Here is a 23,560-nt window from a genome sequence, read left to right on the forward strand (position 1 = left end):
CTTTAAGATCCACCAATCTTAGCATCTGCTAAAACACCCAATTTGTAAAAGAAGCAGCTGCCAAAATAACTACTAGACTTGTCTAGAGTAATGTTAAATAACATAGTGGAAACACTGTGTTGCACTGTTCCAGATAAGGCAGCATTCTTTATGGAGCAAGACGGGACCAGTCTGCTCTGTCCTCTTTTAGGGAAACCATAACACTGCTGATGGTGGAAAAGCCAGGAAAAGAGGAAGGCTACTTCCTTCTAGTTTTCAGATATGTACTGCAGGGGTTGTATGGGGTCCCATTCTGGGCTGCGGAAGAAGGAGGAGGAGGAGGAGTTGGTTCTTACATGCTGCTTTTCTCTACCAGAAGAAGTTTCAGAGCAGCTTACATTCACCTTCCCTTTCCTCTCCCCACAACAGATACCCTGTGAGGTGGGTGAGGCTGGCTCGATCAGAACAGCTTTATCAATGATGTGGCGAGCCCAAGGTCACCCAGCTTGCTGCATGTGGAGGAGTGGGGAATCAAACCTGGCTCACCAGACTAGAAGTCTGCACTCCTAACCACCACACCATGGGGCTTGAAGATCTCCCAGAATTACAAGTGATCTCTAGAGCCCAGAGATTAGTTCACCTGGAGAAAATCACTGCTTTGGAGAGTGGACTCTAGGACATATACCAATGAAGTCCCATCCCCCCCACACCTCACCTTCCCCAGGCTCCATCTCCAAAATCTCCAGATACTTCCCAACCAAGAACTGGCAACCCTACCATCTATAGCTGTGCAGCACAAGTGTCTCCACATAGCCCTGCTGCGTTGTATGAAATAGAGGGCAACATATGGATACCAATGGATGTTCCACCCTGGTATTAGATTCAGGAATGTGAATCCACAGCACCACCTTCTCCTATACAGTAGGAGAGCAGAATTTACCACAGGGATGCTGATCCCTGGGGTGAGTAATGTCCAACTAACTCAATGAAGTGTTTATGTCCATGATGAAGCCACCTCTCCTTCATAGCTCCTTAAATCTCAACAACTTGTCCAAGACACTGCTACCTCTCAACCTGGCTTGTCAGTGGAGGTTTTGGAGGGATATCACGAGAATTGTCCTGGCTCCTTTTCTTCCTGTTGGCTTACAGGTGGGGAACAGGTAGCCGAGACAGACTCGCTCCTGCCCATATTTCCAATCCCACTTGTGAAATCTTTGAACCTTCTAATTCAATTCTGGGTTATTTTCAATAAGCCAGTAGCTTTCCAAAAGAGGTTACTTATTGTGTTTCTTTAACAAACATATCGCATTCCACATTACAAAAAGTCCTCCTCTGTGCTTATAAAGATGCAATCATGTGCCTTCAGGTTTACACTGACAACAAGTGAGAAAGGCATGAAATACCACATTACAGTGCCTTTTCTGATACAGTGGCTCTATCTAGTGGCCATTTTGTATTCTATTTTTGGTATTTTTCATTTTATTTTTTTCTGTTAAGTATGTCAAATTTGGTTTTGAAGACCCTGGAATCTGCCCATGGTAAAAAGCAGCAGCTGAAAACAGAAAAACTGAACAATAATCTTTGCTAGGCAGGAGCCAGCTATAGGCACTAACAATTCTGCAGTCAAATTAAATAATATTATAAAGATAGGAATCTAAAATTAATTGAAGTTATTCAAAAAGTGGGATGTTCAACAACAGGGAAGACTAAATAGCTAACCATTGAACAGGAAATCTGGTTTTATTTCCATCCATCTGTGGTCCCGGTCATATTATCAGGTTGCCCAGGAGTGGTGAGGCTGAGGGACAAACAGTCATTTTAAAGAAAGGTTAACATAATTTGAGATGCTTTGCTTCCAAGGGCATGCACATGTATTTCTATTGCCGTTTACCACAAGCAGCCCTCCCCCCCCAAAAAAAAACAGTGAGTGCACATACAATCTCCAGTCTCTGGAATAAATGGTGGGAAATGTGGTCCAGTCTTAGAAAAAAAATTGCATGCTACCTTAAAAAAGGCATATGGTTTTGTGCTTTAGCATGGACCACTCTATAAGATGCATGAAGCCCCAAAACACCAACAATCTGATTGATGTATTGAGGATGCACAAGGGCAAGGCATGGCCTATTCATCATTCATGCTTCCTTCTTTTTCTCAAGTAAATAAACCACGAAAAATGGTTTACAGTGTAGACAAGACATACCTGGGGGGAAGAGATCATCAACCAGGGTTTGGGAGTTAATAATGCTTTGTTCAGACATGTAAGACCTTAACAATGTAAACAAACTTTGGTGGTTCACAAAGTAATTAGGTTTCCATAGAGATCGCTATAATTATGTAAGGTAGACTTGTTGGAGATACTTAGTCATCGTAAACCAAAAAGATACGCACTTATTAATCCTATTTTGCTTCATCTGAGTAATTATATTGGAAGTAAACCATTTATTAAGGAACTTTTGAAACTAAGCAGACCTGCCAGGAAATTAAGCCCTTTTAAACTCAGATGAACTTCTGAGAAAACATTTGTAACTGGGCTGTAATGGGCTGACCCTGGTTACTGCTTAGTCAACATATTTCTGAAATACAATGGGACAGTTCTACCTTATTTCAATTGAAGTCCAGATCAAGTCAGAGTCAGCTAAGAACTCAACAAGAATGCCTGGTGGTTTGGTTCCAAGATTTGTTACACAAGCTGTTTACATGTTTGCAATAAGCTTAAGTATAAAAATACCAGCACAAAGATACCAGTTCAGGGCATCCCAGCTCCTGTAAAACAAGAACCTTCTAGTACCTGCTTGTCGGGAAGATATAAATCTAATAAATAAATTAAATAAGATCACTTGTCCTTTTGGCCAAGTTCTGATAACTGACAACAGACTTTCCAGTGGAAAGTCTTTTCTGAACATAATGGTTGCCAGCTCTGGGTTGGCAAATACCTGGAGGTTCTGGGGGTGAAGCTGGGGAGGGGTAGGGTTTGGGAGGGGAGAGATATCTTTGGGAGGGGAACGTTCACCTTCTGCAACAGCCATTTTATCCAGAGGAACTGATTAATCATCCGAAGATCAATTATAATAGCAAGAAATTACCAGTTACCAACTGGAAGTTGGCAAACCTACTTCTGTGGGTCAAATTAAACAGCTCTTCAGAGATCTGTGAACAGATTCTCTATGGTTCTTAAGGGGTAAATAGCAGCAGCGGGAGATAAGAGAACTAATCATATGGGAACTGTAATATAGAGCAGTTTAACCTTTCACATTGTGAGGAAACAGACTCACAAACCCCATTGTCCCAAGTTCTGGGAGTTTGGAGAGTTCCATGGCCATGTCTTTTCCCTCTAAATCCTGGAGGGTTTCCATCTTCTCTCTTTGCGTTATCCACTGTAACCAACTATTCTCGAAAAGTATTTTCTGCAAGAAGCATTAGTACTTCTAGCACTCTTTACCACATCATCATTTTGTCAGTCAGTCACTCAGTAACCTTTTATTAGCATAAAATATTGTCATTTAAAGACTCCACCTATTTGCTTCATTTCCCATTTTGCTCATACTAACTAGAACTGGGAATGATCTATTGAAATTTCACAACCTCATGATCAGAGCTTCAGACAGCATGTCGGCTGCCTTACCACCGTGTGCCACAAGAGGCTCTCATAGATGCATAGTGTGTCTTTATTACCACCACTTATGGAATCACGAGTCTTGCTTCTTTTAAAAATAAATCTCATTCCTGATTGGGGGAGGGAAGCTTAGAGAGGCATGCTTTGTGCTACAACTTTGGGGGTGGGGGTTGCCTTTGCCTGCAGGATTGAATGCCTATTTGTTGCTCCAGGCTATTGACTTAAAAAAAAAAACCTCCCATCCTTGGGAGAAGCGAGAGGGAGGCGGGTGCAAAGGCGGGTGCAAAGGCGGGACATTGGAGGTGGAGATAGCACTTCTTTGCCTCCATACAGTTTTTTTGCTAGTGGCCTGCTGGTTGCTCTCTGGTAGGTAGCGCTACATATGTTGGTGAATCCACTTTTGGGGATTCACCAACTAGCACTTTAAAATGGAGGATGTAGCCAGCTGTTTATTACTCAGACACTGCATGTTGGCAACGTCAAGTGGAGGGGCCAGAATATAACGACAACGAAAGGTAAGTATCTCACTATTTTTAAAGGGTGTCGAAATCCCCTCTGAATTTAATATTTGGCTTCCCAAGAGTCTGCCAATTCCGCATATGTTGGATAATGCACTTTCAGTACACTTTACAATGATATTTTCCTGTTTTGCATCTGGGTAACTATAAGAGCAGAAATGCTCTGTTCTTGAGAGAGAGAGATCTCCTGTAGTTTTCCTTTTGACAATCTTTCACTAGCAACCCAAGATTGAAATTTTATGGTGAATTGCAGGGTGGAGAGCATTTCTTCACATCACTCATGTCATGTTCCAAATATCACTCCATCCACACCCAAAGCGGCTGTTTGCTCCACAGAAGGACACCTACAGGGATCTGTCTCCTTTGATCCTTGGATTCCTTCGAGGGATTCTGCACTCCAGCCACATGGTTTATCATTGAACCGCATTAATAAAGGGATGTTAACAGTCTTTCACAGAAATGTTATTGCTTTGGGCACTCTTCTGATTGGAAATCTGGCAATGTTTGCAATAGATTAGGATGGCCAGTCTCCAGGTGGGGTTTGGAGATTGCCTGAAATTATAACTATATCCAGACTACAGAACTGCTGCTTTTGTAGTTGTATATGGCATTATACCCCACAAAGGCAACTCCCCACCCCCACCTTCCCCAGGCTCCTCCCCATATCTTCAGGAATTTCCCAATCCAGAGTTCACAACCCTTCATTAGACTGCAATCCTATCCCCTACCACAAAGCTACCACAGTCAGAGATAATGTTTCCTCTTTTTAAAAATCCAGTTTCTTTTTGTTTCAGTAAATGCTCTGCAATGAAGTTTAAGAGTTTGAGACTGAGCCATGTTGTATGCACGATATTTCAAGCACAGCCTTCTCTCACATGCATGACACCTGAACCATCAAAAAAACTCTATGACATATTGAGTGTTGATATGAGTTTTTCCTTCATTGTGAATCTTTTTGCAGATTTTAAGTGCTGTAGAACTTCCAAAGCATATAATTTCAAGCAAATACATACATTCTCCCTGATGTAAATGTTTTCCTGTGGCCTAAAATTCCTCAACTGATGGAAACATTTCCCATATACATAATACTTTTATAAGGTTTATATCTTCAGTGTGAATTCTCTCATAAACAATAATGCTGAGTAATTTGCAAAGCCTTATTGACACAATGAACATCAAAAAGATTTTTCTCTAGCATGTTCGATTCGTAGATCTTAAGTTTTGTGGAAATATGGAAGATTTCCCTATTCCTTGTCCTTGCCATAACCAGCAAAATCATAGCCAGCAAAATCAGAAATCACGATGGGCGGAAAAACAGCAAAAATTATATGTGTCTGCATAATTTATGTGGGCAATAGAATTTTACATGCCAAATAATGCAGAGTAAACACAGTTGTTTAGTTCTGCTGCAGAGGCAGTGATGCTCTTCTCCAACCCTTAATCCATACTTTTCATTTACAAGAAAACATATCCAGTTAGTGCATGTTGATCCCACCCTTCTTTCAAGGACATTTTCATGTTCCCATCCTAAGAGGTCTCATCAAACGCACCAGATGATTTTATTTCCGAGAGTAAAATTCACTTTTGGATTGTAATGGCTAGGATCCCAGGGTTTACAAACCCAGGAATTTCAGCAATAGAATTCAAACACTACTGTTTTCAGGTTCCAAAAATTGTTCTTGGAACTAATAAATTTTATTTTTCCTGCCAAAAAATTGCACCATCTGTGTAGGGCTGATGACTCCAGAAGAGCACAAGAAATTTGATAGCCTGACCTCACCCCATAACAAATTCTGGATCCCCTGTGTCTGGTTCTCAAATCTGGCAGTCAAGGCACGCAATGATGGGCGGATCCGTGACAGTGTGCTGCTCCAAGGCATCCTGAATGTGAGTACTAAATATGCTATAGCTTATCCAAGGACTGGGTATGGTGGCCATTAGGAGTGAAGCAGACTGCTGAAAAGACAAAGTGGTTGATGTCTCCTTCCAGCTCTAAGGGTGTACCATAAGCATCACTATCCCACAATCCTAGCTTTACCAATGACTTCTAACACCGGTCTAATGTCAGTATAGTGGTGTTGGCATGTGTCAGGAAGGGAGAGTCCTTTAAGGCAGGGGTAGTCAACCTGTGGTCCTCCAGATGTCCATGGACTACAATTCCCATTAGCCCCTGCCAGCACTTGCTGGCAGGGGCTCATGGGAGCTGTAGTCCATGGACATCTGGAAGACCACAGGTTGACTACCCCTGCTTTCAGGTGAGGTTCACATGAGGCATATCACTTTAGGAAAGTAATGGCTATTCTTTATCGATAACGAAGACCATTCTGTGACAGGATCGAGGAGATAAGTGTTCTAACTAGCTGTGCTCCTGTTGCCCTCCTGTAGATCAGAGGGAGAGGGCTGCCAGAAGGAAGGAAGTGCTAGTTCTACTCTTCCCCCCTCCATCATGAGGAACTATCTTTCTAAGAGACGCTCACAAGAACTGATTTAAACCAGCTCTAAAAAAAAGAGTTTCGTTTGTTCATGTAACAGAGTAAAAGACTCTTGCAAGCAGAAATATAAATTCACTCTCTGAGTATTCTTTATGATCATAAGCAGAACATCTCCTACAGCATGGGTATGCTTGCAAAGAGACAGTGTGTCATCCTTCGCTTCCAACACTATGCAATTCCAGTAGCTCTGCTGAAAGACAAATAACAACACATCAAACAGCACGGAATGTAATGATGGCTTCAATACCAATCATAGTGCATGGCAGGCTGATGCCACCCCCATATTAGACATGTCTGGGAGGAATTAATGCATGCTTAGCAAAATGCAGTGCCTTTATGACTTCACTGTCTCCCACTGTTGGTTTTGTGGTTCCTGCTGAGGGCTGAGCTTGAGGTCCAAGGCAGGATTGAAGCAGGCAGTGTTATTGACCAATGTATTGCTAGATCCCTGTCTCCGGATCCTGTCAGTTTAAACCAAAACTGATCAAAAGTACATACTGAAAGGAGGATCCATTGTTCTCAATTGTATATATTGGGTTTTTTCAGGGGTGTCTCAGTTCAGTTTTGCCACTTGTACCACCATGCTGGGATCCTAATAAAGAGCTGATTGAACTCCCAGTGGTCCTGGCTTCTGTGAACTCATGGATTTTACACTACCATATGACAAACAAAACATGGAAGAAGGACTAATAATACCTCACCATCATGAGTAACATGAACTGCTGTAGACTGGACAACAGGATAGCTGACCCACCTTTCTTCATTTATTTCTGAAGATGAGGGAAATGAATTCCTATATATCACACATACAACCTGCAAATAGCCACCCTTTGAAATGAAAACACACAAAGATACAGAGAAGGGAGGATGGGAATTCCTGATCCATCGTCCAGTAAACCACAACTCACCTGAGAAGGGACATACACAAAGCCCTTCTAACCTACGTGGTAGGATTATTGTGAGGACAAAATGGAGGAGATCACTGGAGTGCTCTGAGCTCCTTGGATGAAAGGCAGGCTAAATATATGACAAATAAATGGATAAGCAACAATAAATCCCTATCCAAGCAATTATCCTGTCTTTGACCCAGAGTAGCCAGACTGAGAGGAAAAAGGGAAAACAGGGTGAGGTAAATCCATGAGAGGGTTGAGGAACCTCCCAAGAAGAGGCCTTTTGGACTCATCAAAGTGCAAAAAGGTTAGCCTCACAACTATTCCATGTTGGAGACCCCAACCTCACCAAGATGGTAAGAATCCCAAAAATGTAGACAGAAATATTTTCTTTGGAACCTCTGTAGTCCCATTTGGAACATAGCAGGAGAGCATTTGCAGAAATGAAAGTTTCAGGATGATGAAGCAGAAAGACAACAGTGGGAAGAAATATAATGGAAGAGCTGTGAGCTGTTTATATCAGAAGTTGGAATAAAGAATAATAGAATTGTAATAAAGAAACTTCAAGTCCATATATTCTTAATAATTCCATAAATAAAATGTATAAAATGTGGAGTGATTAGAGTAGACACACATATATAAGGTTTTGATCATTGGGTTTTGCAAGACTTCTGAATGATTTGCTAAGAGGAAGGGGGTGGAAAGAGGAGAGTCTCAAAAGTGAGTTGGAATCAGGGCTTCATTTTAGCTGAAACTCAGCCTTGAAGCATGTTTTAATGCAAACGATTACAGGCATGGACCACTGAATAATAACAAGAAGCACTATGTCTCTGAGTTCATACAGTTTCTTTATACTCTATGGAAAATAACTACAGCCATCCTCCAGACAGCTGAGTTTTCAAGGAGGCCTTTGGAAGGTGGATTTAGACTTTTTTCAGTTTAGATTTTTATTTTTGTTTTCCATTAGCACAGAGTTACAGAAAGGAAAACAAAGAATAATAGCTAGATTTTATAGTTGTTTAAAGAATTTGTCCCAATGTCTTTGAAATCCTCCAATTGGTCTTTGATTGGCCATATTTGTAAGTTTGGCCATCACTGCCAGTTCTCTAATCTTCTCACACCATACACCCATCTGCAGTTCTTGCTGTTGTTTCCATCCAGAAGCAATTATGTGTCTTGTGGCTGTTGTCCCATAGAAGAACAATTCTGCACTGAAGGTGGATTTAGATCTTGAGTTGAGATGGGAGCACTGTACAGGATAGGCATGTTGCTTCCTGGAAACTATTTGTTTAGAATCATCAGTTACTAGAAACTGGCACAGGCACTGAAATTTCCAGAAAGAGATTTCTGTGCTGCATTCTATGCTATGCAACCAAAATATTTAATGTGCTCCATAACAAGTTGGATTCAGAGACATACAAGGCCAATAATGTGAGGTTGAGGCCTGCAATCATGGATGAAGGAGTCCAGAGAAGTGAAAGTAGGTAGTCTCATAAACAGTGATGGAGCTCCTGGAGGGTTTTTGGGGGGAGATTGTCTATAATTTTTTTTTTCTGCCAGGAAATGAACACTTTGCGTAGTCAATGTGGAAGACTCTATGGGTACGACTGGATCAGCATTCCTCTGGTCTACACTCAGGTGAGGACTCTGATAAACATTTTCCTCTGTGATTACAACCAGAATAATTTCATTATTTCAGAACAATGAGCAGAAATAGTTCCAATATGTATTCTAGTACACCGTTTAGATGTCTCTTGCTGGAAGCTGGATGTTGCATGCTGGCTCAAACTACAGTATGATTTAAACATGAAAACTACAAATGCATAGCCTGCCTACATGATAACCTTCATTCTTTCACACATAAATCGACCAAATCCTGATCCAACTCTCCCTCATAATCTACTTTTTAATCCCATAAATATGCCTAATGATTTACCTCAGTGTTTTACTGGTATTAGCCATTTCAAGCAATATCTCTATCTCCTCATGACAGAAATAAATTGGATTCATTGCTACAGCAGGGCTTTGATTTTCTTTTGTTTTCAACTGCATAAAGTGTGCAGACCAATAACAGAATCTCACAACCTCCAGAAGAAGGGGAGGAAAATAACCAGGGAAAGGGTTTAGCACAACACTGTATGCCTTTGGGGGGGTGGCAAGACATGTGATATGCCTTGTAGTGATATTATAGGCAACATTGGCCAGCCTATGCAATAGCAAAAACACTTTTCACACAACAAAAACGCAATAATGGTGTATGTGATTTTAAAATGATGGAAGCCACCCTAAATTCTGACAACTGTGGTTCTATAGCAACAGAAATGCTTTCGTATTTAAGCTGTGGTTCAAGCAATGCTTTAAGGTTTTCCTTTCAATTAAAAAAAAAGGAAACAGTGCCTTGAAAGGCCCTAACAATGGCTCTTTCTCCCAGGTGGTTACTGTTGCTGTTTACAGCTTCTTCTTGGCTTGTCTGATTGGCCGGCAGTTCCTGGACCCAGCAAAGGCATATCCTGGCCATGAGATGGACCTCTTTGTACCCATCTTTACCTTCCTACAGTTTTTCTTCTATGCCGGATGGCTAAAGGTCTGTACAAAAGAAAGAACCTTGATCCTCAGAAATTTCTGTTCAGAAGTACAGATTATTGGAAGTGGGTTCTTGAGTCTCCAAAACTAAAGAAGTGTGGCCATTTCATACAATCTGTATAGATGCATCTTTGAACTAGGATTAGCCCATTCATGTGTGAAGCCAGAGTTCAGGGTCCTGATCTAAAGGGTGGGGGCTCTTGAACCTTCCTGCTGCCCTCTGCTAGTACTTTCTTCCCAGCCAGGCTTCTGTCCTGGGAAAGAGGATCTGGAGCAGAATCCTGTGGACAAACAACTGCTGTATTTGTGATCTTTCCCAATCATTTCACAGGTAGCTGAACAGCTTATCAATCCATTTGGGGAGGATGACGATGACTTTGAAACCAACTGGCTCATTGACAGGAATCTGCAAGTGAGTTGGAGGTCTCCACCGGAAGCTCTTTTTTTACACTTCCTTGGTAGTATAACCTTCCCCTTTGAACCACGGGAGACTGTAGCAGCTCTCCAAAGTTCTTCTGTTGAAATAAGCATTTAGGCTTCGATCAAATGGTATGAATCTGCATTCTCTGCCAGCTGCTCAGGCACCATACAGTGGCCTCTGAGAGCACAGCACTGAAAGGGCACTTCATATAGTTGTCAGGAGTCCTCCGAATTGAATCCATGCCTAACTTAGTGTTCAGCTCCATTGTCATAAAGGTTGTGTGTTTATAACTTCAACAGTGGCTTTTAAGATTAGATTTTAAAGTGTATGTTTTAATTTGGTAAACACCGTAGTAGTTCTATGAGGGCAGAAAGGTGGGGTAAAAATCTTGTTAATAAATCATAAATATTTCTCTGTGTGACCTTCCTATTTCCTGCATATGAAGATAATTTTTTAATGTTGAGGCCTCCTGTGCTCACCTCTCACTGAGCTTTCACTCGTGCTGCTTTTCTTGTACTTTGATCTTTCTCTTGCCACTCATGAGCTGATGCTCCTTCCTGTGCCTCAAATATGCCCCCTTTGGCAGCTCCACACAACTTCTGACCCACCATACTGAGCAGAACCCAGCAGGGATTCAACAAACACCGTTATACTCCACCTTCCCAGAACAACAGAGAAAATGAATGGGGCACAATAGATGCTTATCTTGGAGTGCTGCTCCATAATTGTCATAAGCCCTCCCACATATTCAGTTACTACAGCAAACAAGCCCATCTTTTCAGGTAGCTTTTATATTACAGCCCTTCCCCAGTCATTAGAAACCTCTGTCTTTATCCAGCATGGCAGCAATGCTAAGTTAATATAAATGCAGTTTTTAGCCCATTGTGTCTGACATGCACATCCTCTTTTGGCAGGTCTCTCTTATGGCTGTGGATGAAATGCACCAGGATTTGCCAGCTCTGCAGAAAGATCCATATTGGAATGAATCGGATCCACAGCCACCCTACACAGCAGCAACTGCAGAATACAAGCGGCCATCTTTCCTCGGCTCAACCTTCGACATCAGGCACGTGAAATGGCCTAAAACAATACTGGCAGTCTAACAAAGTGGATTATAAAAACCTCTGATATATGTTGCCTATACACAAAACTTGTAGCAGTTTGTAAAACTTTACATTCCCTGAAGTTCAGACATTTTTGGCTGAGCTACATCTACCCATGTTTTTGGCTGTTTTGGTTCTCTGTGAAGCTGTTATTATGGCTTTCTGTATAAGCTTTGTCATCCAAACCTCAGGGCTAAATTGTTTGCAGTGCTAAGCCCCACCCTCCTCTTCAGCAGCAGGATAATCTTCAAATACTCTGCAGAAAATAAAGTTAGTATCATTGGCCAAGGTAATCAAGATATTTGCTGCTAAATAAGCAGTACGGACACCCCATTTTGTAATCTATGAGGTGTCACTTAGATTCTTAAATCATGTCTGAAAAAATGTACTTGACCCATAATTCAGCTTTTCTTGGTGAAGGATATGGAGCTAGAAAAGTATGCTGTAAATGCAGATTTACGTGTAGCTAACACTGAAGAGGCATATAGCAATGCATTGCCCCACTCTGCTATGAGGTCTGTGCTGGTAGTGACTGAGGAAAGAGATCTTGGGGTTGTGCTATACTCAGTGAGAATATTGATGGTAGCAGCAAAAAAGGCAAATTCCGTACTGGAAATTATTAGGGAAAGAATTGCAACTAGAATAACAAGTATTACAGTGCCTTTGACCATACATGACCATATATGGTAATATCACCTGATAAATGTTTTTAATTTTTTTAATAAAAATGATTAACTCCTACCCATAACATAATAAACATCCTTTGTAATTCCATGGTAAATTGATGAGAGATGCAATAATAAAATCACTGCTGAAAAGGACATTATCTACAAAGGAAAGGCTAAACAGTTTGGGACTCTCATTTTAGTGAAAAGGTTATAGGGACATGATAGAGTTTTACAAAATTATGTATGGATCTTGAACATAGAGCTCTTGACAGAAGTTATAGGTAGTAGATTCAGGCCAGACAGAAGTAAATCTCTTTGACGCAATAATTGCTATAATTCAGTGGCACAGGATACAGGGATGGCCACTAATATACAAGTTCATGAAGGAGAAGTCCATCAGTAGATGTTAGCCAAAGGAAACTAGATAAATGAAAATTAAATGAAACTTCCCTGTCCAGAGGCAATGTGCTGGTAGACCTTGCTTTGCTTGTAGGCCTTCCAGAACATCTGGCTGGGTGCTGTGTGTAACAAGATGGACTACTGGTCCAGTGCACATACTGCACTTACACGCCAGTGAAGCTACCTGGGAGGTTTTTTCAACCTAATCTACATCTATTTGTAAGAATAAAGAGAGGAGGCAGCATGCTGACCTAAGATTCTTAAAGGAACAGTGAAGTAAAAATGGAATAAAATTCCTTTGGGGTATATATACATAGAATCATAGAGTTGGAAGGGGCCATACAGGCCATCTAGTCCAACGCCCTGCTCAACGCAGGATCAGCCCTAAGCATCCAAGAAAAGTGTGTATCCAACCTTTGCTTGAAGACTGCCAGTGAGGGGGAGTTCACCACCTCCTTAGGCAGCCTATTCCACTGCTGACCTACTCTGACTGTGAAAATTTTTTCCTGATATCTAGCCTATATCATTGTACTTGAAGTTTAAACCCATTACTGCATGTCCTCTCCTCTGCGGCCAACAGAAACAGCATCCTGCCCTCCTCCAAGTGACAACCTTTCAAATTCTTAAAGAGGGCTATCATGTCCCCTCTCAACCTCATATGAGCTTAGATCCATGTTGTGATTTTTCACTTCACTCACTGTTTATGTGCAACTGCCTCTCTCTCTCTTTCCCAGCATGCAGAAAGAAGAGATGGAATTCCAGCCCCTGGAAAAGATTAAAGAGAATGAGGAAGCCAACCACTCAACTCCCTTGCTGGGGCACATAAGCCGCTTCCTGAGTGTCCAATCCCCCAGTTTCACCAGAGCATCTTCAAGAATGAATCTGATGCGTCGGAGGAATGAAAATATGCCTTCCTCCCCTTATTATGCATACCCAGATGGGAAATCTGGCAGCCCTACTAGTTTTAATCCACAAAGGTTTCACACAGGCTTAACTTCTCAAGATCCGTGGGACAATGAAGACAGCAAACTGAGGGAATTTGATGCTTTCATGTCAACTCCATTCTATGAGAGGCCTGGTTTTTACAGTGCTCCACAAACACCCATCAGCTCCATTCCAATGATCTTCCCCTCCAGACGTCTAGGCCGCAAGAAGCCTCCTGCTCTCTCCAGTATTGTTGCCTGCTCTTCGAGGGACAACTCTGCCTGTCAATCTCCTTGCAAGGTTAGTGATAAGGACAGAAGTCAGACTTCTCTTGGTTCAGGACCTAAAGAAACTTCTGCTTGGCCAGCAGAAAAAAGCCCAATGCCAGACTCCCTCACGGTGACAGTAGAAGAGGCGGGAAAACCCACAAGCCATAAATTCAAGGATGTTGTTCCTCTTGGAAGCCCAGGGGCCCTGTCTTCAGGGGACTCAGGAAGTCCCATTTTTCATTTCTTTCCTGAGTCCCCAAACCCTGAGTGGCAGACTAACAGCAAGAACACTCTGAAAGGCTACCGCCATCCATGGCTGAATCCCGATAACCCAGCAACTCCAAACCCAGATCGCCCTACCTCCCTTCACGCCCATGGCATCAGGACCCCTAGCAGCAATGGCCCTACCTTCTTTTCATTCACACCTTTGACATCCCCAGCGCTTGAGAGGTCCCATCTGAACAAAACAAAAGCTGCTGTGGGGCCAAGTTCAGATGATGCTTCTGGAGTCCCTGAGCAGGATCCTGCAATGGTTTCTGGGCACACAAAAGACATGGGGAGTGGGAGCACCAATTCCCATCACACTAAAGATCAGAGAAAGGCAGCCAGCTCTTCACCCAATGACTCTGGCATCTCTCTAGCAGAAGGAGACCTTGTAGGATTAATGGAGGTGATCATGGAAACCAGTGAAAGCACAACTGATGAAGGGAAGATGGACAGAGACAACTAAATAATATGGTCTCACAGATTCTTTAGGATTCTTTAACCATGCTTTATCAGTGCTCTGCCTTTTAGTACATTGGGCCAAAGAGGCATCCAGAGTCATGTACTAGGAAAAACAATTGAGAACTCAAGCACCTTAGTCTGAGCAGCTAATGTGTAGTTCCATCAACCAGTATGTTACAAAAACTATACTCATTGCAGTATAGTTTCCAGCAATTCCAGCAAGACTTGTTAAACTGTTTTAAGTTCAAGACTTTTTGAAGTATTTGTAACCGCCAAAGAATGGAAATGTCACTAACACTGGAATCAGTTTCAGCTGTAGTCAGTTTTTGCATGACTAATGTTTCCTTTCCCATTCGTGATGTTCACTTGGTGAGCACCTCCACCAGGGCCACCTAACAGGCTGAAGATTTCTTCACACAATATCAAGCAACTTAGATGCAATGACTACAGAAGGCTACTGCCCGCTGGAAGAGACTTGTGGCTTGAATGAGTTAACTTACAAGGAACCAAATTACAGTAAATGTCCCTGAAAGTTTTATCCATTTTAAAGGAACATCAATATTTACAGTAGGGACTCTACAGCAGCAGTTCCCAAGACATGTGCTCCAGGAATGGATGAAATGTACCTTGAAAAACCAGTAGGTTTTTGGTTGGTTGGTATACCATTCCATGGACAGCAGTGATAATAACTCATGCTGCACCAATTCTGATTTGCTGTCAAAATATGCAGAGGAATTCCAAAAACTTCACAATTGATCTCAAGAGCAGCCTAACCTCTTGAGCTGAAAGACTTACTGGGTAACAGGAGGGCTGAATACTAGCTGCAATCTTAAATGCCCAAGAGTGAAGTATGCCTCCAATTTTAATGTCAAAACTTTAAAAAACCCTGAGTTCTAGGTGAGGATAAAATGGAGGCTAGAATGATGCAGCCACTTTGGGTTCCCATCGGGGAGAAAGTTGAAATATAAATGAAGTAAATAAATGTTTGAGAAACCCTGCTCTACAAGTATAACTGCCTTTTAAAAAATAAACATACACAGAATGATGGTGGCCACTCTGCATCCTCATGGAGGAGAATGTCAGGGAATAAAGTTAAACATTAAAGTCACAGACATTCATAACCCAACAAACATTTGCAGTTTTGATGAGCTATAGCACAAATTATTAGAACAGGTTTCTTACACTATAAAAATTCCTGACATTGTACTCTAATCCTTCAGTAAGAAGCAAAAAGAAAATGTCATACTTTGTAGGTCCTCATGCACTAATATCCACTTCTAAAAAACAGGTGACAAGTGAAGCCACCCATGAAGAAAACATTTCACTTCTCAATTACTTAAATAGGATCAGCAAAATTAGACACAACACCCTGTTTCACCAAGTTAAATGGTCTAATTGTACTTTCCATAACACCTTGACCAACAGATAGCCCAAGAAACTCTGCCTGCCCAGAAACATCTTTTAATTGCCAAAATTACATTCATGTGGCTATCAAAATTTAGGACTAACATCTGCAACTGAACACTTTTTTCCATCCTGGAAACAGCAAAAGATGTCACATGAGACTTGTGGTCATTCTCACTTCTCTGTGCTACCCTCTTGCTGTTTGCCATACACCCTGTAGCACAAACCATGAAGGAAATTCCCTTGATAAAAATAGTCTCCAACGTTTTCAGATATAATAGATTGGCACTAAAGAAGCTCCACTATAGACTATAATAGATGAAGGTTCCATCCATGAAGCTTATATAAAAGCGTGAGGCAGGCCTGTGCATTCTACACTGTCAGAGAATCAACATTAATATTGATTTTAAAGGGGAAACTGCTGCAGCTGTTATTTGCTGTTGGATTTCAATCTATTGCAAATGACCAACTCATTTGAGGGAGCTATGCCATTGGATGAGTATCCAACCACCCCACAAGACTCCTTCAAAATAGTCAAAATATACAAAGTAATAGGATTTATATGATTTACATTGACAGTGGTCCCCAACCTTTTTATCACTAGGGACCAGTCAACGCTTGACAATTTTACTGAGGCCTGGGGGAGGGGAGTAGTCTTTTGCTGAGGGAAGTCACCGCTGCCACCTGAGCCCCTGCTCCATTTGCTTTCCTCCGGGGCCTCTGACTTCCCGCCGCCCACTGGGGGGTGCTGCCAGCAGCAGCTGTGGAGTGCCACACCAAGTGGGAGCCCCAGCCATGGCAGCCACTGGAGAGCACCAAAAGTGAGCCGGCAGCAGTGGCAGGGCAGCCCCCAAGACAGCAGCTGGGGAGGAGGACAAGGAGCCACAGCCCAGTACTGACTGATCCACAGACCAGTCTGAGTGTCCAGCCCTGGGGCTGCGGACAGCTGATTTACAAGATCATAGGCTGTTTTATGTATTTCTACTGCAGCCAATTACAGCTTAGAAGTTTCCAAAGCATCACTGCATGGAGAGACACATGACCTTAAAACTGCTGACACCTATACGTGTAATTACCTCAGGGTGTTCATAAAATAATGTTGAAGTAGTAGGATTAGTAAAAATAAGTCCCAGGTTCAATGCCAGAATACCCCACTGAAGAGTCTGGTAGCAGCTGATCTAAAAAGTCTTGAACTGAGACTCTAAAAAGTCACTGTGAGTCTGAGTAGACAATAGTGATTGACCAATAACCTGATAGCATTATGTATGTGAAGCATCCTTTTACCAATCCCAGCAATTACAGAAAGAATAGTCTTGGCATCATAAAGTAACAAATGTACTGAAACAGATCACATCCAGCTATGTCTTAACGAAGATCGGGCCCACAAAATCATATGCTATAGTGGGTTAATCCATCAAGGATAGCATCTGAGCATTTTTACCTCAAAAATGTTTTAATAGGGAAAATACAACTCTGTGCATTTGGAATGAACAAGTTTTGAGCACCAGAAGTTAAAAGTTTTGTCCTACTTGTCCTACTAACTCATTGGTACCTGTCAGTGGCAAAAAATGCTGTTGTGTATGCACCAGACAATGTCCCCAATGAAGGCACCGGGGACCAATGGAGACCTAAAAGCTATAGTAACCTCAAGAGAAATATTTTAGTACATCACAGGCAGATTCCCTATACAAGACAACATGGCTGAAACCAACTGGAACCAAGTCAGTTTATTGGGCATGAGATACAACACAAAAAAATTGATTTTTTTTACAGTCATGGACGGTGTTATGGATTAACCTAAAGCACATGCATGGTCAAACAAAAAGCTTCAGTCCCAGTGAGGCATTGATGGCAGGCTTCTAGTTCTCATTGTCACTTTCTCCCAAGGTGTGCTTGTCAAATAGGTATTCTGCCATTCCAGATTTCGGTGCCCCCATCTTGCGCAGATTGGTCACATGATCACCCAGCTCCTTGATAGATTTGACCTGCTCATCCAGATAGTGTGTTTCAATGAAGTCACATAACTGGAAGGAAACAGAGTGGTGTAGGTTAAACATAAGTATACAGAAAGCCAAGAAGCCCTCAACAAACCATGCAAGAATAAGATCCAAAGAATCAGTGTCACATCATCAGCCTGGGTTTTCAATTCAGAGATGCTTCGCTTTTTCCTTCTAGTCCTAATTTTCCCCTGCACAGATGTAATTATTAGATTTTATCAACTCCATTAATGGGAGAAATGAAGCAGTCCAAGGAGATTATTGTTGACCCTCAGGATCTGTGGGTAACTCACTGTGGAGTTCCGTTGTCAAGTTAAGTTCTGCAGCAATTAAAAAGCATCCTGCTAGCATTTATTAGTTACCCTGACATCTGGATGGCCCAGGATAGCTCAATCTCATCAGATCTTAGAAGCTCAACAGGGTTAGCCCTGTCTAGTATTTGCTTAGGAGACCATCAAGTAGTCCAGAATAGCTACACCGAGACAGATAATGGCAAACCAACTCTGAACATCTGTTGCCTACAGTCACCATAAACTAGGTGCAACTTGAGAACAATTTCCACCATCAGCTCATGAACAAAGTTATGCAAACTTACATTTTGGCTTATATGGTTTACCCCAGGGGTAGTCAAACTGCGGCCCTCCAGATGTCCATGGACTACAATTCCCAGGAGGCCCCTGCCAGCGAATGGACATCTGGAGGGCCGCAGTTTGACTACCCCTGGTTTACCCTATAATTTACCAATTTCTACAGTTCTGTTTTGCTGGTATGAACTGGACAGGTAAACTGAAGCCATAACCACAGAATAGCCTTATTCAACTTCCAGATTGAGAGTTCAACAGGTATTGCTTGTATTTTTGGAGCCATCACTGATAAAACCTATTTCTACAATGTTTTTCACAGCTGAAGAAGCTACAGTCTACTCCCTGCCAACACACCTGGTTGGTATGCACACCCTATCAGCTTGCCATTTTAATTTACAGTTCTTGCTAAAACTTTCTGCAAATAATTTCTCAAGTGACTATATCTTTGTTTGTTTTAAAGGCTACAGCAAAATTGCTAGTGCATTCACAGGGACATGGTGCAGATCAGACAGTCTGTACTACAATTTCCTTTTGATCATGGCATTGTCATTGGTTACAACTTACATGGGGATCATTTTTGTCAGTTGCTAGCTTATGCAGTTCCAACAGAGACTGGTTCACATTCTTCTCCAAGTGCAAAGCACACTCCATTGCTGTCAGCCCACTCTCCCAGTCATCACGATCTGGTTTCTAACAAAAGAAAGGCAGCAGATTTTTACATTGGAGGTCCAAGCAGATATTCCTGACAATACAGCGTGCCTGTCACAGCAGATCACCTTCTTTAGCACTCACGCACTGTTTTTGCTTTCATTGCATCATGGTTCTGGAAGGCAGAGAAATATGAACTTAGCCTTGTGCGTTTTGAGCTCTTTACCTAAGGAAACCCTTTCAAAGTAAAACTGCCTTGACCATCTTTGCACAGATCTGAGAGAACTTCTACAATGCAAACTTCTACAATGCAAACACAAGCCAAATCTGCTGGGACGCACTGTGGCTCTAGATAATTCAAATCTATCCTAAACACTTTTCATCATGCACAGCTGTTCAGCAGCAATGGCTGGCAAGCTTGCCGCTCACTGATATTGTCATAGAGAGACCCTCCTCTCCACGAACGCCAGAGCTCTCTGGAATATAGTTTGAAGCCCACATTCTTCAGGTTAACTGTATCATGGTTATGTACATGTGTGTGAATGCTTTTCACATATACAAGAGGTCCTTGCATGTACATGACTACTGTGCGCAGAGGAAGGTTCTAACTAGGTCCACCTTTTTCAACATACTAATTTTGCATAAGTAGGGGGTAAAACCAGAAATCTCATTAGGAGGAAAGGCAGGATAAAACTGTGAAAAATTGTGTCCCACTCCAGAATACAGCCACACTATACAATCTTAATTATCGAGACTTCCATAGTACAACTAACCTTGATGTCCTGTAGGAAAATACGACCACCCCTCTGGTTTTGCAGTTTCATAAGTTTCTCTGCATGCTCTCGCTCTTCATGAGACTGGTGCAAGAAGTACTTGGCAAAGTTCTTCAGAGCCACATCATCACGGTCAAAATAATAGGACTGAGAAAAAAAATCCAAATTCTTAAATTACAAGAGCCAGTATTCCAGCCATTAATACTCAATCAACTATTTCTAACTGTATGGAATGGGTAGGCAGATGTTTGCTGTTAAGAGTTTATTAAATGTTTGATTTTTATCAAGCCTGGTTGAGGGTAGGTTTCATAGGCATCCTTTGGGAGTCACGCTGATGCCCTTGTAATACTTATCAAATTGAGACTATCTCACATATATTACTGCATTGTCCCTCCCACAATAGTAACAAGAATAATTTAATTTTGCCATTGCTGTCACACTATACTAGACATTCATCTTTATTCTCTTATAACAATGACATTTTAGTTACATTTTTAATAAAGACCTATTAATCTCCAATATGGTAGCAAAATGTCTTTATATTTCTACCAGAATAAGGTAAACAAGAATGTCTGAACGACATAAAGCATAAGTAAATATTAGTTGATTAACTGATTGCACATGTTTAAGGGTTAATGGATTGAATAAGCAGACTCGCCATTCTTGTAGCCAATATCCTATTTCTTCTTCATATATATTAGAACATGACTATCCAGTCAACAATACCTTTCTTCTTATGGCAAACAATATATCTGCTCCTCATACTTGTTTGTTTTAATATTGTTTAATTTGGAGTAATATTTTTGTATTCCACCCATGATATTTTATTATCTTTGGCTATGAATTTATATAGCTCCCAGCTTTTGTAATACCTAGACATATCTTGCTAGTAGGCCTGGCTGTACTCGGGTTCATAATACCCAGTTTAAGACATAACATGCAAGTCTGAGAATTTCAGATCCAATGATGGATCAGATTCTTTGGTACAGCCCCATAGACCCCACAGCAATGCAGTTGGGGTTAAAACGAGTAATGGTGGTCCCTTGAAGGAAAGAGAAATATTTATGCTTGGACATTCAAGAACTCATCTACTAATACTAAAATGGGATTTGAGTGCCTGAGACATACTTCCCCCAATCTAATCAGTAAGCTACCACCAGCATTACATGGCAAACTGGCCATTCTAGCCCAATCCCACATAGGGTACACTTCAATCTTTGTGAAGAAAAGTTCATGGACACAAGGCAAGTAAGGTGTGTGTCCTTTCTTTGTTTAGGAACCAGAGGTCATTAGCACCAGTTTGTTTTTTCTCTTGCAGTTTTTATATTGCAATTTGTTTTATAGCTGCAACCCTTCTCATAGCTTGCGGTGTATGTGCATTCCTTCAAATCCAGTACCTCATGGTCAACATTCTCAGAGCTGAGAGGCCTCTAATAGTGGACAGCCAGATTGCAACCAAACATATATATTTAAAATAAATGGGCCAGCTTTCAAGAAAGACCATTCAATGTGGACTCTTAAATAAGTAAATATTACTGCACCGAGCATCTTACTGCTTTGTTCTGGCGCATATGTTAAGTATTTCTCTCACAGTACACTCCGGCTGCAGGTTCCAATAAAGATCCACATACCACGAAACTTTTCATACTTTAATCACAGGTCGCACTCCTCTGGCAGGAGCCAAAAGCTGCCCGCATTCACACCCTTAACTGACTGCTGTTCTCAAGGTGATAGTGCTAATCCCACCCCCAAATTATCTAGTGCTTGGGAACGATTCGTACTATCTGGTTCACCAGAGCGGCTGACTCTCCAGTCCAAAGGCTTTAGTAGCTGCAATGCATACAAGCAAGCCCAGGTCCAAAGTGTCCGAGAGAAGCCCGGTAGAGGCTGCCCCCAAGGCGAGTTTATTTCGCCAACTGGAACCCAGCCGCCCGGCGGGCCAGAGTCCTCCGAAGCTCCGTCCGCCTCGCCCCTTTGGCCGCGTCACGACCGGCCTCCGGAGACCCGAAGGCGCGCAGGGCCGCCCAGAGGGGCTCTTCGCCTGTGGCGCAGCCTGCAAGTCGCCCGTCGGTTAAGTGAGCTGGAGGGGGGCGCCTGACGGCGGCACGCCTCGGCCTCGTTCTTGCGGCCCCGCCTTCGCTCTGCGGGCCGCGGGGAAGGAAAGCGATGGAAACCCCAGCGGGCCGGCCGGACAGACCCCGAAGGTCGCCTCTGCCTGCGCTTCCTGGCTAAGGGCGGAGGCCGGGCTCCAGGGTGGCCCCGACCAATTCTGCGCCTAGAGCAGGCCGGCAGCAACCGGAGTCATTGGGGACCAAGTGCAAAGCGCCTCGACAGACGCGGTTGTTTACCACGCTGCTGGCCCCGGGGGACTCGTCCCTCGCTACACGCCCGCAGGGAGCCCAGCCAGAAAGGGCACTCGCACACACCGCCCACGGCACGCAGGCCGCCCGCCTCAAGGACGCGCCAAGGCAGGCAGGCAGGCAGTGGAGGAGATGGCGGCGGCTGCCCCGCCAGCCCTCCCCGGTCCTTCCTTCAGCAGCAGCAGCAGCAGCCCCCTCCGAGGCCGAGTCGACGCTCACCATGCTGAGGTACACGTAGGAGGCGTACAGCTCCAGGTTGATCTGCCGGTTGATGGCCGCTTCGCAGTCCTGGTGGTAGTTCTGGCGCACCTGGGAAGGAGACGAAGCCATGGCGGCGAGGGCGAGGGTGGCACTGGCAAGCGGTGGGGCGGAGGAGGCGAGCGGGGGGAGTTCCGTCCAATCACTGTTGAAGCAGGAACCTCCGCTCGTCGGCCTCGCAGCTCGTTCTAAAGGCGGCCGCTTTACGCGCCGCCTGTATATAGCCCCAGGTTACGTCATAATCTGAGCTCAGGAGCCACGCCTACCGCCGTGCGAGCCCCGCGAAGGAAGGGCTGAGGCAGCTTGCCGGGGAGGGGGGGAGGGGGCTGTCCGAGTTTAAAAGGGAGGACTCGTGGGCAGTAAGCATGACTCGGCTGTTCTTCCAGGGCTCTTGTGCCCCGCTGACCCCCCAGGATGGCGGGAAGGGCGGAACTGAAGAAATGGCGGCTCCTGTGTCATTTGCATTTCAGACACAGGAAAGCCTCTTCTTGACACCAATAGGCGATTTTATAAGATGTGGAAATTCTAGCCATTCCAACCTTGCCGGTGGAGAAAGGAGATGTTTCTTATCACACCCAAAGAAACACGCACACACATTTATTTATATATTGTATTTATATACCACCCTCCCCAGAGGCTCAGGGCGGTTTACATATAGAACATATGAACAATACATGAAACAAACATGCGGCATGCAAGCTGAAAAGATCTAAAGTACGGCACTGCAAGACATACTGTTCTTGACATTTCATACCAGAAGTTGTCTCGTGGCTTTGGGAAACGGCATGTAGATTTTAAATTAAGATTTTCCAGTTTTGTCCACGTTGGCCAAACTTTGATGTCCAAAGCTTGCATATTCTTATGCCAACTAATGTCAGGCCCACAACAACCCTCCATTATTCAGATGCTGCATCAGATGTGAGTGCAAATGGCTTATTTTCCCCTCATCCA

The 23,560-nt window shown here is 43.0% G+C and overlaps 2 protein-coding genes across 3 annotated transcripts in view; one reads left to right on the forward strand and one right to left on the reverse strand.

The window, feature by feature from the left end:
- The window catches only part of BEST1 (bestrophin 1), a 29,560-nt gene extending 13,977 nt beyond the window's left edge, over positions 1 to 15,583 (forward strand). For both annotated transcript variants that reach the window (XM_077321199.1, XM_077321198.1), the window contains 6 exons: positions 5,843 to 5,997; positions 9,053 to 9,130; positions 9,924 to 10,076; positions 10,407 to 10,487; positions 11,411 to 11,562; positions 13,401 to 15,583. In XM_077321199.1, the coding sequence (XP_077177314.1) occupies positions 5,843 to 5,997; positions 9,053 to 9,130; positions 9,924 to 10,076; positions 10,407 to 10,487; positions 11,411 to 11,562; positions 13,401 to 14,589 (1,808 nt within the window). In that variant the 3' untranslated portion in view covers positions 14,590 to 15,583. The remainder of the gene's footprint in view (positions 1 to 5,842; positions 5,998 to 9,052; positions 9,131 to 9,923; positions 10,077 to 10,406; positions 10,488 to 11,410; positions 11,563 to 13,400) is intronic.
- A 2,118-nt stretch (positions 15,584 to 17,701) lies between these two features.
- Positions 17,702 to 22,815, reverse strand: FTH1 (ferritin heavy chain 1). The gene is made up of 4 exons (XM_077321200.1): positions 22,571 to 22,815; positions 19,992 to 20,138; positions 19,135 to 19,260; positions 17,702 to 18,013 (listed from the first exon to the last, which is right to left on the reverse strand). The coding sequence occupies exons 1-4, from the start codon at positions 22,679 to 22,681 to the stop codon at positions 17,849 to 17,851; spliced, it is 549 nt and encodes a 182-aa protein (XP_077177315.1). The 5' UTR covers positions 22,682 to 22,815; the 3' UTR covers positions 17,702 to 17,848.
- Positions 22,816 to 23,560: the final 745 nt, after the last annotated feature.

This window comes from Paroedura picta, chromosome 2 (genome assembly GCF_049243985.1).
Source record: "Paroedura picta isolate Pp20150507F chromosome 2, Ppicta_v3.0, whole genome shotgun sequence".
Lineage (NCBI taxonomy): Eukaryota > Metazoa > Chordata > Lepidosauria > Squamata > Gekkonidae > Paroedura > Paroedura picta.